At 38.4% G+C, this 14,470-nt stretch overlaps 2 protein-coding genes across 2 annotated transcripts; both read right to left on the reverse strand.

Moving 5' to 3' along the window:
• Positions 1–5,420: 5,420 nt before the first annotated feature.
• Positions 5,421–11,683, reverse strand: LOC133831392 (uncharacterized). The gene is made up of 2 exons (XM_062261664.1): positions 11,328–11,683; positions 5,421–5,919 (listed from the first exon to the last, which is right to left on the reverse strand). Exons 1-2 carry the CDS (start codon positions 11,616–11,618, stop codon positions 5,767–5,769), a joined length of 444 nt encoding a protein of 147 aa, XP_062117648.1. The 5' UTR covers positions 11,619–11,683; the 3' UTR covers positions 5,421–5,766.
• Positions 11,684–13,502: 1,819 nt separating this feature from the next.
• LOC133833058 (B3 domain-containing protein At2g31420-like) lies at positions 13,503–14,231 on the reverse strand. Its single transcript, XM_062263317.1, has one exon. It carries the CDS (start codon positions 14,229–14,231, stop codon positions 13,503–13,505), a length of 729 nt encoding a protein of 242 aa, XP_062119301.1.
• Between the last annotated feature and the right edge of the window lie 239 nt (positions 14,232–14,470).

A 14,470-nucleotide genomic window follows, 5' to 3' on the forward strand; every position in this document is an offset into this window, starting at 1 on the left:
TAGATTATGCAGTTCCGATGTACTATGACAATCAGTCGGCAATTCGTTTGGCGGAGAATCCAGTCTTTCATGCAAGAACGAAGCATGTTGACGTGCACTATCACTTTATCAGAGAAAAGATTCTGCAAGAAGAAATTGAGATGAAACAGATCAAGACGGATGATCAAGTTGCAGATTTGTTCACAAAAAGTCTAAGTACAAGCAAGCTCGAAAAGTTTCGTCAACAACTTGACATAGTACAAAGAATAAGAGCTAACATTGAGGGGGAGTGTTATGAATCAATGTCAGCCCAAAAAGTCCAAATGTCCAAGCCCAAGGTAAATAAAAGCCCAATCCATTTTACCTAAAGCCAAGACAATGGAAGCTTCTCAACAAATGTGGAAGATATTTTTAAGAGAAAATTGTAGAAGGATGTAGAAAGTAGATTTTTTTAGGAGAAGTGTGTAGAATGTGGTAATAATGTATGGCTAGGATTATTTCTCAATTTAATATTTGTATGGTGTAGATTGCTTGGTGAGGACTATAAATAACCTCCCTTGCATTTGAGTTAGGCATCCTCCAAAAAAATAAGTCTTTGTATTCTTAGTGTGGTGTTTTGAGTGTAAGTTGTGAGCTTCCTATTGAGTGTCTATTTCTCTTCAAATTGTGAGTGGTCTTTGGAAAGTGTTGTAGTGTCTTTTATTGTGGTATAATACAAGTAATTTGTTTACTTGTTTGGGTCCAATATTAGTAAGTTTAGAGTTGTGTACTCTAAATTTTACTCAACAGGTGATGCTGACCAGTACTACGAATGACATCGCTCATTGCTTGAGGAATAGGCGGTGGTTGATACGGTCCCCCAACTACACTGCCATTTGACTTCCTTATCTTGATTTGGACTTCTCTTTCGATTGATCAGTAGTAACAATGCGAGTCGGAAGACGACCTCGTTTTCGTGTGTGCAATTTCAGGTTGCTCTTCCTCTCACGAAAATCCTCAACCACATTTGATACCATATGGCCATAGTCATTGATAAGAGCTTCGTAACACACCTGAGCAAGTGCTCTGATTCTTCTATGGCTATGATCCTCCTCATACTTGCATGTAATTGTCTTCTTCGATTGCAATTCCATTCTTGCTCCGTAAGGAAAAAAGAAAGTAACAAGTAAATGTTTCAATGATCAAATTGATTCAATGAAGATTGAAGCCTAGTTTCTTTAATTATATACATTAGCACATTCAATTAATGCTGAAGCCTAGTTTCCTTATTTCTATTTTGACGTTAAATTTCCTTATTAGTAATCGTATTTCCTTGTTTCTGTTTTTTTTTATAGATATTGTTATCTTCAGATATTTTTTTATTAACTTTTAAAAATTAAACTCAGATACTTTATATTGAAATTTAAATATATGCTATCTTTGTTTATTATTTTTTAAAATTACATTCAAATAGTGTATATTTAAATTTAAATATAGCTTATCGTATTATATAATCAAATAAAAATATCGGACAGAAATGTATTTAAATCATTTTCTAAATAACCATAAAAAAAATTATAAATAAATGATTAAATTTAGAAAATTAAATCGAATATAGATGTACATTCCCAAATCACACTTGTCGCTTCAGGTTATTTGTTGGATTATTAATTTTAATTTAATAATTTATTCTGCCACGTCGGTTATTAATGCGAAATCACTTATAGAATTTTCACTTTCCTTTAATTATGTCACGTTGGTGAGCAGCTATATTCCATCATTTTCCTTAATTAAAAGTGTGTAGAAACAATTTTTTTTTAACTGTTATTTTATATTTAACAGAATGTTCTTATATTTAACTATAATTTGTAAACATAATTTAAACTTAAATAAAATAAAATAAAATAATTAAAATATGATATTTTAAAAATATTTTACAATGATAATTATTTAAAATTAATAAATATTAAAAAAAAATAAGATATTTTACAATAATAATTATTTAAAAATAATAAATAATTAAACAAATTAAAATATAATATTTTTTAGATATTTTGCAATTATAATTATTTAAAAATAATAAAATCATATTTTTATAACTTAAATAAAATTTAATTAAACTCAAACTCATTTATTATAATAATATCATATTAAACATATAGTATAATCTACTGTCAATTAGTAACAAAATGTTTTTCTAAAAAAACTAGCAAAAAACTTAAATTTAAAATCTACCTATAATATTTAATATTACATTAAACATATAATATATAATCTCTTGTTGTCACTCCCAAATTCAAAAACTAGAACAAACATAATCTTAAACAAAAATAAATAAATTATTTAATTAAAATAATATATTTATTTGAAATTTATATGACATTAATATAAATTTAATAAAAATAATTAATAAATTCTATAAATAAAACTAAGAAAATGTGCATTGCACGTTACTTGTATCTAGTATATATATATATTAATATACCTTTAAATTGTGTGTGTAAATAGAGATGAAAATTTTCCTTATGGGAATGTGGCCCCGCGATTACTCGTCTAAAGGGTAATGGGGTGGCGACGGGGTCATTTTTCGGATGCCATGGGGTCAATTCCTTCTCCACCCCTTTAGGATATAATAATAATAATAATAATAATAATAATAATAATAATAATAATAAAATTCCATTTCAAATAAGAGCACCATATTCATTAGACAAAACTTGATGCAGTTTAAAGTCTCCAAGGACTTGAGTTTTGGCATAGTAAATTCAAGGTTATCTATTGTGAATGCCAAAAATTGACCAGAGCCATAGTCAACAGTTTCCCTCAATTAGCCTCGAGCAACCAAAGCAGCCTAATATCTTGTCCGACACGAGACCCATGTCTCACAGGAGCCCTTAGCGAAAGTGCCCTCGGTCCCATGGCCTCGCCCCCATGCCCTCGACCCCGTGGCCTCACCCCCATGGTCTCGGCCCCATGGCCTCGCACCCCATGGCCTCGCGCCCCATGGCCTCACGCCCATGGTCTCGGCCTCATGGCCTCGCGCCCCATGGCCTCGCCCCCATGGTCTAGGCCCCATGGCCTTGTGCCCATGCCCTCGGCCCCATGGCCTCGCCCCCATGGTCTCGGCCCCATGGCCTTGCACCCATGCCCTCGGCCCCGTGGCCTCGCCCCCATGGTCTCGGCCCCATGGCCTTGCGCCCATGCCCTCGGCCCCGTGGCCTCGCGCCCCATGGCCTCACGCCCATGGTCTCGGCCTCGCGCCCCATGGCCTCGCTCCCATGGTCTAGGCCCCATGGCCTTGCGCCCATGCCCTCGGCCCCGTGGCCTCGCCCCCATGGTCTCGGCCCCATGGCCTCGCCCCCATGGTCTAGGCCCCATGGCCTTGTGCCCATGCCCTCGGCCCCATGGCCTCACCCCCATGGCCTCAAGCCCCATGGCCTCATGCCCATGGCCTTGCACCCATGGCCTCGACCCCATGGCCTCGACCCCATGGCCTCACGCTCCATGGCATCGCGCCCATGGCCTCGGCCCCATGGTCCCGTGCCCATGGCCTTGGAGGTGAGAATACTCACAAGTGGCAAGGTACACGCATGAATATCGAATGTACCTACAAACCTAAAGAAGTCAAAGTACGGATATGGTACCCCTACCAGACATGTAGTGGGAACGCCAGGAGTGGGTATGCAAGGATAGGAGTTATGGCCCGTACGTCTATGGCCAGGAGTCAGAGTCGACACCACTACCACCTGCACCACTACGTCTGCCACCACTCCTCTGGCATGAGTACGGACAAGTAGTGGAGACATCCTCCTGACACCTGCTCCTGTACTGGATGTACGACCACAACCTCTGAAGCCACTCCCCTGACATAGTACTTATGTACCCCTTGGTCTCCTGGACCACCATGTACCAAGGGCCATTAGAGCCTACTATAAAAGGAACTCTAACACCACCTGAAAGGGGGTTGGAAATTTTACTGTAGCAAGGGTTTGAGAGTGAATGAAAGATTGATTTCTCCATTATTGTTCTGTCATTGTTCTTGAGTTATTTTTTAAGTTTCTACAGCTTTTCCCTTAGTGATCTTGACTTGATAATTTTTTCCAACTCAACTTAGTTGACGAGTTCTCACCGTCAACATCTATAGTGTTGAGTTGAACTGTACGGTTAAGCTTTTGATTGGTTTGTTGATATTATTTTTTAATCTAATAACAATGACCCAAGATGAGTTTGGGTAAAAGGGTAAGGAGGTAATGGGTGGAGGTGGGTGGTGAGGAGGCTGAAGGAAGTGGTTAGTGGAGGTGCAGACAGGGCTGGTCCTGCTTTAAGGCGGGCTAGATCCATGCCTAGGACCCCTTAGCCCAAAGGATCATTTTTTTTAAATTCTTTTAAAAAATACTATAAACGTTTAGAAACTTTATATAAAAAAAATTCTTAATTTTTAATATTTCTTAGGATCCAATCCTATTTTATTTAGGGCTGACCTTGTGTGCAGAAACACTGGTAAGAGAATGAGATATAACAAGAATGGTGGGTGGTATGTCACAATGAAGATGTAATGGTGTATGAGGAGTATGAGATAGAGCTGAAATGCAGTGACTGAGTTTCTATTATGGAATGAGTTTTTAAGAGTGGTCGAGAAAAAATAGGGTGATTGAGGCAGGCAGGAAGAAAAGCCTGAGAAAGAAGATGATGTGATGATAACGGAAACTGCATGGGACACCAATTGGATAGTGTTACAAGAGAAGGACGATCTTGATCAGTTTGTGTTGTAACAAAATGAAAAATAGATTCAACAAATTTAAAAAGCGTAAATATGAGAGGAAGAAGAGTATAATCATATACACCAAGTAGATGAGTAACCTAAGAAGACACAGAATGGAACAAAGCGCAAGTTTGTGAGAGAATTATAGTCAAAGCTACGAATAACAAAGGCAACTAAAACTACAAAGTCTGGAATAATTGGACAAGAATCCAAATAGTTTAGAATATAGGGAGACCGTAGACGAGGCTATATTGAAGAAAATAGCTATATTGTCTTTCTTGAATCTCTATTCCATTACGAATATGCTTGAATTATAAACATATTTTATTGGTAGAAATTCCTTTCCTTCCTTTATTTATTATAGTCATTGTACTTTATATCAATCAAGAGAGTTGGTCTTTACCACAAAAAGTAAATAAATATATCGACAAATGTCATTAGAAAAATAAATAAAAACATCACTAAGGAATTTCCATTTTTATTCTTGAATAAATGACAGTTAAAGAGAGTAGTATTAACTCAAGTCACAGATATAATTCATGGAGAAGGCATGCTTTCTCTAATTATATAATAAGGTTATCGTTTGTTGATATATTAATCTCTTACACAAAAAAACCTTTCGGGAAGGCAACAACAAGCTAATTTTTTTTTTTCTTTATAAATAAATAGTTATAAAAAGGCAAGTTAAATTACTTTCCAAAAGAAAACTACTGTAATACAAATAACACCACCAAAATGGGGAGTAAAATAAAGGGAAAGAAAAACTGAAACTGATCATAGGAAAGTGATCAATCTGCAAAGAAAAAGTAAAGTAATCCACTTTTCACCTATTACACCTTTCAACCTAAGAAGAAAATACAAAAGGAACTGTAGGTGTGGTTTTTCCAGCCCTAAATTGCTAATTCAGTAATAATTCTATACCGTCCTCTTTAAAGAGTATAAATTTATCCTAATCAACTAGAGCAAGAAACGAACCAATATGCATACCCACTATGTTGTACAAAAAGGGGATAAAAAAAAGCATAATATTTAAAAATGAGATCACACTAAGGTACCTTGGCAGGAGTTGAACGTTCTGACTGAGAGAAGAGAATCAAGAATTGCATAAGGATGGTGAATACGTCTTTGCACCATTGTGCAACAGCATCATCACTTTCAGGCAAATCCTTCATCACATGCCGCTTGATGTGTACATGTACCTGCAGGAGAGACAAAGTTTGAGAAAAAAGGCAGAGAGCAGTAATGGTGAAATCTCAGCACACTTGTTGCTGAGGGGAACATATTGTATTTATACTCTAATAAAGCAATACAAGCACCAATTACATATTGCCAAGTGGCCCTAGTGTTGGTAAACAAGCGACCACTAATAACAGAAATGAAGCAATACACTTAACAGTGATTAACTAACTTAATTACAATTAATAACATGGCTAATAACCAATACAGGGCATATCTCTGTTCTTAACACCCCCCCTCAAACGAGAGGGTGAGATCTTCACACCAAGTTTGGAGATAAGGTAGTGAAACCGTGTGTGAGACAATCCTTTTGTCATGCAATCTGCTATCTGATCTGCGGATGGTATGTACCGAACCTCTAATTCTCTTTTGAGTACCTTGTCCCGAACGTAATGAATGTCCAGCTCAATATGTTTGGTTCTCGCATGATAGACTGGGTTTGAGGCAAGAGCACTTGCACTGGTGTTATCACATCAGGTGATTGGTTTTTTGGGTTGAGGAAACCTTAATTCCTTGAGTAACGATTCTATCCATGTGATTTCTGCACTAACATGAGCAAGGGCTCTATATTCAGATTCTGTACTAGATCTGGATACCACTGCTTGTTTCTTAGATGACCAAGATACCTGTGAATCCCCCAAGTAAACGCAGTAGCCTCCGACTGATTTTCTGTCATCCACATTGCTGGCCCAGTCAGCATCTGAGTATCCTGTGATGTTCATTCTATCACTGCAGCAAATATGTAGCCCAAGTGTGCGAGTTCCCTTTAAATACCTCAATATTCTTTTAGCTGCCTTCCAATGAACATCTGTTGGAGCTTTAAGAAATTGACTGAGGAAGTTCACTGCATAATTTATATCTGGCCGAGTGTGACATAGGTACTGTAAGGCTCCAATCAAGCTTCGGTACACTGTGGGATGAACCATTTCCTTTCCATCTGTTAAGGACAATGACTTGCCCGACGCTGTGGGTGTTGGACAAGGTTTGAGATGCTGCAAGTTGTTTCTTTTCAGTAGCTCATCTATGTACTTCGTTTGAGTAAGGTATAGACCCGTAACATCCCTTACGGCTTCGATTCCAAGAAAAAACTGAAGTGCACCGAGATCCTTCAAGGCAAAGTTTCTATTCAACAGCTGAATGAACTCATTTAGTTTGTGATTGTTGTTCCCAGTTACTATGATGTCATCAACGTAGATCAACACTAGAATAATGACTTTGTTGTCTATGTAGAAGAACAGAGAAGTATCAGCCCTTGAGTTCTGAAATTTCCACTCCAACAGTGTGCTTTTTAACTTGTCAAACCAAGCCCTTGGGGCTTGTTTCAGTCCCTACAGGGATTTGTGTAATTTACACACATAATCAGGTTTCTTTGGGTCTTCAAAACCCTCTGGCTGGCACATGTATATATCCTCTTCAATATGCCCATTTAGAAAGGCATTATTGATATCTATTTGTCTGATTTCCCAGTGTCTAGATACTGCAATACTTAAAATTACTCTGACCGTGGATGCTTTTATAACTGGGCTGAAAGTCTCTCCATAATCTACTCCTGCTCTTTGGTGATATCCTTTTGCTACCATTCGTGCCTTATATCGCTGAAATGACCCATCTGCGTTCCTTTTAATTTTCAACACCCACTTACAGCCGATTAGGTTCTGATTGTTTTGTCTGGGAACAAGAGTGTATGTTTTGTTTGCTTTTAATGCTTCAATTTCTTCCTCCATGGCCTTCCTCCAACCATCGTGTTTCAGAGCTTCAGTCACACTGTTGGGTTCTTCATCATGCGCTGTCCACTTGGATTCACTCAAGTATGTTTTTGGTTTGAAGATTCCTGCTTTTGCTCTTGTTATCATTGGGTGAAATGGCATCTTGCTGGTCATTCTTGCTTCAGTTGAGGGACCTGGTATACTTATTCCATCAGTCTACTCAGTGGTTTCAGCAACATTCTCTTCATTTTGGGCTGTATTCATAACTGTTTCTGGCACCACAATTCCATGGTTAAATGTGTCAAGTGCTGAACTTACAGAGATAGAATTGCTAACCTCTTGCTGGGAAGGTGCTGCTGTTGGAGGTACTTCAGGAGTTGCCCGAGATGGTGAAGAGCTGGATCTGTTTGTGGTTACTCGATGATAGGGACTGAAATGAATATTGAGAAGTTGAGACCATGACTCATTTTGGATGACAAGTTGTTTTTCTGGTGCTAGAGTATTTAGAAAACCACTCTCAAATGGAAACTCTTTTTCATTAAAAACAACATTTCTGGATATGTATATTCGGCCAGTTGTGCTTAGACATTTATATCCCTTATACGAATCATTGATCCCCAAATTGACACATCTCAATGAGTGAAACTGAAACTTATGGCTTTGATAGGGTCTTATGCACGGGTAACAAGCAGCACCAAAGGTTTTCATTTGTTTATAGTCGGGTTTCCTACAGTAAAGAGTTTCAAATGGTGATTTTCCATGTAAAACTGGAGTTGGGAGTCTGTTTATCAAATAGACTGAAGTTTGGAAGGCGTCTACCCAGTATTTGAGTGGCATTTTGGCTTGAGCAAGAAGGGTTAATCCCATTTCTACTATGTGTCTGTGTTTTCTTTCAGCTCTACCATTTTGAGCTGAAGTATGTGGGCAAGAATGCTGAAAATGAATGCCATTGGTTTTAACAAGGTTTTCAAACACCTGATATTCACCACCCCAATCACATTTAATACTTTTGATCTTAGTTTCAAATTGGTTTTTAGCAAAAGCTTTAAATTCAACAAAAGCATTTAGTGCATCTGACTTGTGTTTCAAGGGGTAAAGCCAAGTGAATCTACTGAAATCATCAATAAAGTGTATGTAGAATCTGAAATTTGTGTTAGATGCAATTGGGGCAGGTCCCCACAGGTCAGTATGGATCAAATCAAGCACCTTAGAAGCTCTATAAGTAGACAGTTTAAAGGGTAAGGCGTGTGATTTGCCAAATTGACAAGCTTCACAGAAATTTTCTATTTCATTTTTGGACAGTTTTACATTGTTGGAATCACAAACAGCTTTAAGAATTTTAGACGAGGGATGGCCTAGACGCCTATGCCACACATCCTTCTTGGAAACATAAACATTGGTTGGCTTAGCAACACTTGATTTTGACATACTTGAGACACCTGAAAAATACAGAGGGTGTGTTTGATTACAACCAGATTTCGTGGGTGATGACTTGAACTGGTAGAGCTCATCTCTAAGCACTCCTTCCAGCAGCACCTTCCTTGTAATTTTGTCCTTCACAAAACAACAACCAGAGTGAAACTCCAAGAACACATCATTATCTGCTGTTAAACTAGACACACTGATCAGATTCTTGGCAATAGTTGGAACCAGAAGCATGTTATTGAGAAGTAAAGGTTTCGACACAACATTGGTATGTAATTTTCCAATACCCAAATGTGAAATGGTTAGTTGATTACCATCACCTATAACCAACTTTTCCTTACCACCGTATTCTTGTTTCTGCCCCATGTTACTTTCATCAGCTGTCACATGATTGCTGGCTCCACTGTCCACAAACCAGGCTTCACTATCAACTACCTCTGGCGATGCGATGTAAGCAGCTGCTTGCTGGTTCTGCTTTTGATTGGTATGGCTGTTAGCTTTCGGATCTGAACCCATGTAAGATTCATCGTATCTGTTGTAACATATTGCTGCAGAATGCCCATAACGCCCACAAACTTGACATGTGGGTTTGGGTCCATTGAAACGTCCACCACGTCCTCATCCTCCATTACTTGCTCCTCGAGTATAGCTTCCACGAAAGCTGTTTGGATTACTTGGTGTTGAGTGATGGGTGTTGCTGCTGCGTCCTCTATTGAATGTGGACCGATTCACTACATTAGCATTTGGGGAAATCAGGGAGTGGCCAGACTTTGCATTGTTGTTGATACTCAGATTTTGGAGACGTTCCATTTTGTTGTCAAAAGCAAGCAAGATCCCTTGTAGTTCCTGCCAAGTAGTGGATGCACGAGCCTCTATTTGCAAAATGATGGGTAAATATTCAATATCCAGTCCAGAGGTCACATTAGCAATGAGTTGACTCTCTGGATAAGGCTCTCCTGCTAACGCTAGAGAATCGGACCAGCTCTTTTTCAGCTTCAGGTACTCCTCCATGGGCGTCGAACCTTTCCTGGTTGTTTGAATCAGTGTTCTTGTCTCATCCATCTTAGACTTTGAATGATCTCCATACAAATTTTCCAGTGCTTTCCATAGTGCAGCTGCCGACTCACAGCCCATCACCTCGGTGGCTATTCCTTCGGTCATTGAGCTATACAGCCATCCCATTAGTAGCTGGTCTCCAACTATCCATTGCTCAAAATCTGGGTTAATGGTCACTCCAAAACCCGGTTCACCTTCCACTGTTGTTTGAGCTGGCACATACTCAGGGGGACATGGTCGAGTCCCATTAACAAAACCGTCCAGTCGGTGACCTCTAATCACAGTAGAGACCATAGTCTTCCATAGCACATAATTTTTTCGGTCAAGCTTCAAAGGGAATGGTTGGTTAAGTGTGTTGAACGGCTGGGTGAAAGTTTGAGGGACTAATGTCGAAGAGCTTGCAGCACCTGCTGCAGCCGTGGTTGTGGCCAGTGGGTTCTGAGATTGTGAGGACATGGGTACAGGCCAACCTGGCTCTGATACCAAGACAAAGTTTGAGAAAAAAGGCAGAGAGCAGTAATGGTGAAATCTCAGCACACTTGTTGCTGAGGGGAACATATTGTATTTATACTCTGATAAAGCAATACAAGCACCAATTACATATTGCCAAGTGGCCCTAGTGTTGGTAAACAAGCGACCACTAATAACAGAAATGAAGCAATACACTTAACAGTGATTAACTAACTTAATTACAATTAATAACATGGCTAATAACCAATACAGGGCATATCTCTGTTCTTAACAAGGAGAGTAATGTAAAGGAATTGGAGAATGTTAATTTATGCATTGCATGCAGACTAATATTGACTAACGTGTGGGCGGGCGGGTGACAGAAAATTAGCATGTCTTACTGAGGAGGACACATAGTATTCTCAGAAATCTAATTGTTTTCAAGTAACTGGAAGACAGGCTTTGGTGGGAAGGGACCATTTCTTGTAAAGCTCAACATGACCTCTACTATCATTTAAAATAAGTAAGCGCTCATCCAGACAAGCAACAAGCACACTGGTACAACAACTGAACATATTTATGTCAACAGTACTATTCTATGGTCCTAAATTTCTTTCAAGTGCCTAATAACATGAACTCCAAGTTCAATGCAATCTACTCGGGAGCATAATATATGTTTATGTTGACTACTGATGCATCTTTTTTAAGAAATCTTCAGTAAAGCAGTAGCATACCACAGATGGTTGCCCCTTGAAGAGTCTTAACATTATTGTAGGTGGAGGAGATGTTTTGGGAATGGCCACTGTTACGTCATAAACAGCTGGAACAAATGAACGCATGTAAGCTAAAAATAACTCCTCCGTCTCCTGGAATTGTGTGACTAGCACAACATGAACAGAGAAACAGTCTAATACAGTATGACAAAGCTGCTTTAGTCCCATAATTAAAATCACAAAACAAATAGATTTTTTGCCATGGTCCTTTCTCTCAAGCCTAGCTTGATGTCTGTCTGTAAGGTCTAACATTGAATAAAAAGCACAAATGTAAAGTCATCTTTATTGCAGTACAAATCATGTGTTCTCCCAAATGTTACAACCCCTCTGTTCTCAGTATGCTATCAACCCCAAGAATCACATTAGAAATATCAATTCCATCACCCCTCCCATGCATATCTTTACTTTATAGATAAAGAAATAAGCAGATTAAGAAAGTTGGAATGAAAATTTGACCTTGGTACGAGGAATCAGAACATTTCTAGGAACAGGCAGACCTGTCGAGATTGCATATTCCTGGGCCGCTAAAAGTTTTGCCTGTGTTGTGTGAAGCGTGTCCCCTCAACAAAAAGAGCCAGCCAGAAGGGCAAGGGATAGTCCTTTAGCCGTCGAATTCCTGACTGCAAATACACTCAAAAGGTTCAATGAGATTAATGAGACTAGTCAAAAGTAAACACAAACATGCACTAAGCACAAGACGACATCTGTCCATGATATTTCTCATTAGAGGAGAATGGCACCAATGTGCCAGAATAAAGATACAACTTTGATGTAGAATGAATCCGTGATGAAATTATGAAAGGGCATCAAATCCCTAAGTAGTGAAATCCAAGGATGCTACAGCAATGTTGAAGGACTATATCATAGAAGAGCCAAAAATAAAAAGTCAGGACTCAAAGATATCCAAGCATGCTGGCAAAACATTTCAGTTGCAAAATAAAACATACCGGTAGAAATTTTGATGATTTCTTCATCACTGCTAATGTGCTCCCAAGGCAACCCGACCGCTGCATGAATAAACTCAGCAATCAAGTAGAGCAATAATTTGAAAAAGGACTCAAGATGGCACCAAAAATATTAGTCCTTATCAAACAGAATGAAAGAAGCACAAGTTGTGTTTTGAGTAAATAATAACATATCCTTGTCACTGCACAAGATATGACATTATTGATGATGTTAATGATACTGTAAGGATGTGCTTTATGACACTGAAGTATCTTGTCTACATGCCTGAGCCAAAACCCATCCAACAAGCCAATTGTGGTGAAGATAGTTCAGCCACTTGATACTTGCACCACTGCATGGCTCTATTTCCCCAAAAAAACAGGTATAAACGAAAAATGTTGAAACTGTAGTCTAGATTCAAAACTTGAGTCCATAATCAAAGTACTCCCAGCTCCAGGAATTGACAAATGACATAGAGTTTCATTCACTTCAAAATTGTCCTGATACGTTTGATTTATTATTCCATGTTTATGAGCTCTAGTAGGTGTAATCTCCATTCATTTAATTTACTATTCTAAGTTCGTGAGCACCTTTAATGTAGGTATAATCAGTGTCACTAGAAAGAAGCTCTTTGAAAATGCTTATCCACCGATGAAGCAACCCAACAGTTTCATGAAAATGTTCCAAAGAACCACTTTCGTAGCTAGAAAGATTAATTTGAATTCTACCGGTGACATTTTAAACATTCACAGACCTTTTTCAAAAGGAATTATACATAATAGAAAACTTAAAATTTCATAGCAATCAGCATACTATAAATCAAAATAAAGAGCATAAACAGAAAATATATTTCGTTAAAGAAAAATAAATAAAAGACGATGTATAGGAGCTGATGAACACCTTAACGCCTGCCCACCAATCAATAAGCCATACAAGCTCCACCCACAACAACTATATATATATATGATATTACCAAAAAAATAAACAAAACAATAAAAAAAACGATACTAATCAGCATATAGATAAACAAAAACTAAAGTACAGTAGAAAGAGTACAGTGAACTTGACATTTGTTAGGATTGATCACTAAATACAGAAACTAATAAAACTAAAACTATGCTATGACATTGACACATTTGACCGTAGTAGCACCAAATGAGATGCCGTCTCTTGCCGAGACTGATGATGAGATCAGTCAGTAGCGTCCTCGCCGAGATTGACCATGGCGAAACAAGGGTTTCCGTCCTTGTCTCTAAAAACCCACACTTGAACAATGTCGCCCACTTTGAGTCCATTTTTCTCAACGACACCGAACCAGTTTTTGTTAAACACATAGGAAAAGACAGACACATTCTTCGTCTTCTTATAGCACCACTTTCTCAGTATTAGTCTGTTTTCTTCCATGCTCGGCTCAATGAATCGAACATTCATTCCCTCTTGGTCGACCTTCTTTTTCTCAGCCTCACTCAAAAAACCATCAGAACTGATCTGATTCAAAGGCATCGAAATGCGATTCTGTTGCGCCTGAATATCAGCATGAAAGAGTTTCTTCTGGATAACCAGAAGTGGAAGGTGATGGTGATGGTGACCAGTACTACGAATGACATCGCTCATTGCTTGAGGAATAGGCGGTGGTGGATACGGTCCCCCAACTACACCGCCATTTGACCTCCTTCTCTTCATTTGGAATTCTTTCGATTCATCAGTGGTAACAATGGGAGTCCGAAGACGACCTCGTTTTCGTGTGTGCAATTTCAGGTTGCTCTTCCTCTCACCAAAATCCTGAACCACAATTGATACCATATGACCATAGTCCTTCATAAGAGCTTTGTAACACACCTGAGCAAGTGCTCTGATTCTTCTATGGCTATGATCCTCCTCATGCTTGCATGTAGTGGTCTTCTTCGATTGCAACTCCATTCTTGCTACGTAATGAAAAAAGAAAGTATTTCTTGGTACGTAAGGAAAAAAGAAAGTAACCTTTCAATGATCAAATTGATTGAACTGAAGCCTAGTTTCTTTAATTATATACAGCCAAGTTTCCTTATTTCTATTTTAACGTTAAATTTCCTAATCGTATTTCCTTGTTTCTGTTTTTTTAGATATTTTTTTATTGACTTTTAAAAATTAAACTCAAATACTTTATATTGAAATTTAAA

The sequence above is a fragment of the Humulus lupulus genome, chromosome 4 (genome assembly GCF_963169125.1).
Source record: "Humulus lupulus chromosome 4, drHumLupu1.1, whole genome shotgun sequence".
Lineage (NCBI taxonomy): Eukaryota > Viridiplantae > Streptophyta > Magnoliopsida > Rosales > Cannabaceae > Humulus > Humulus lupulus.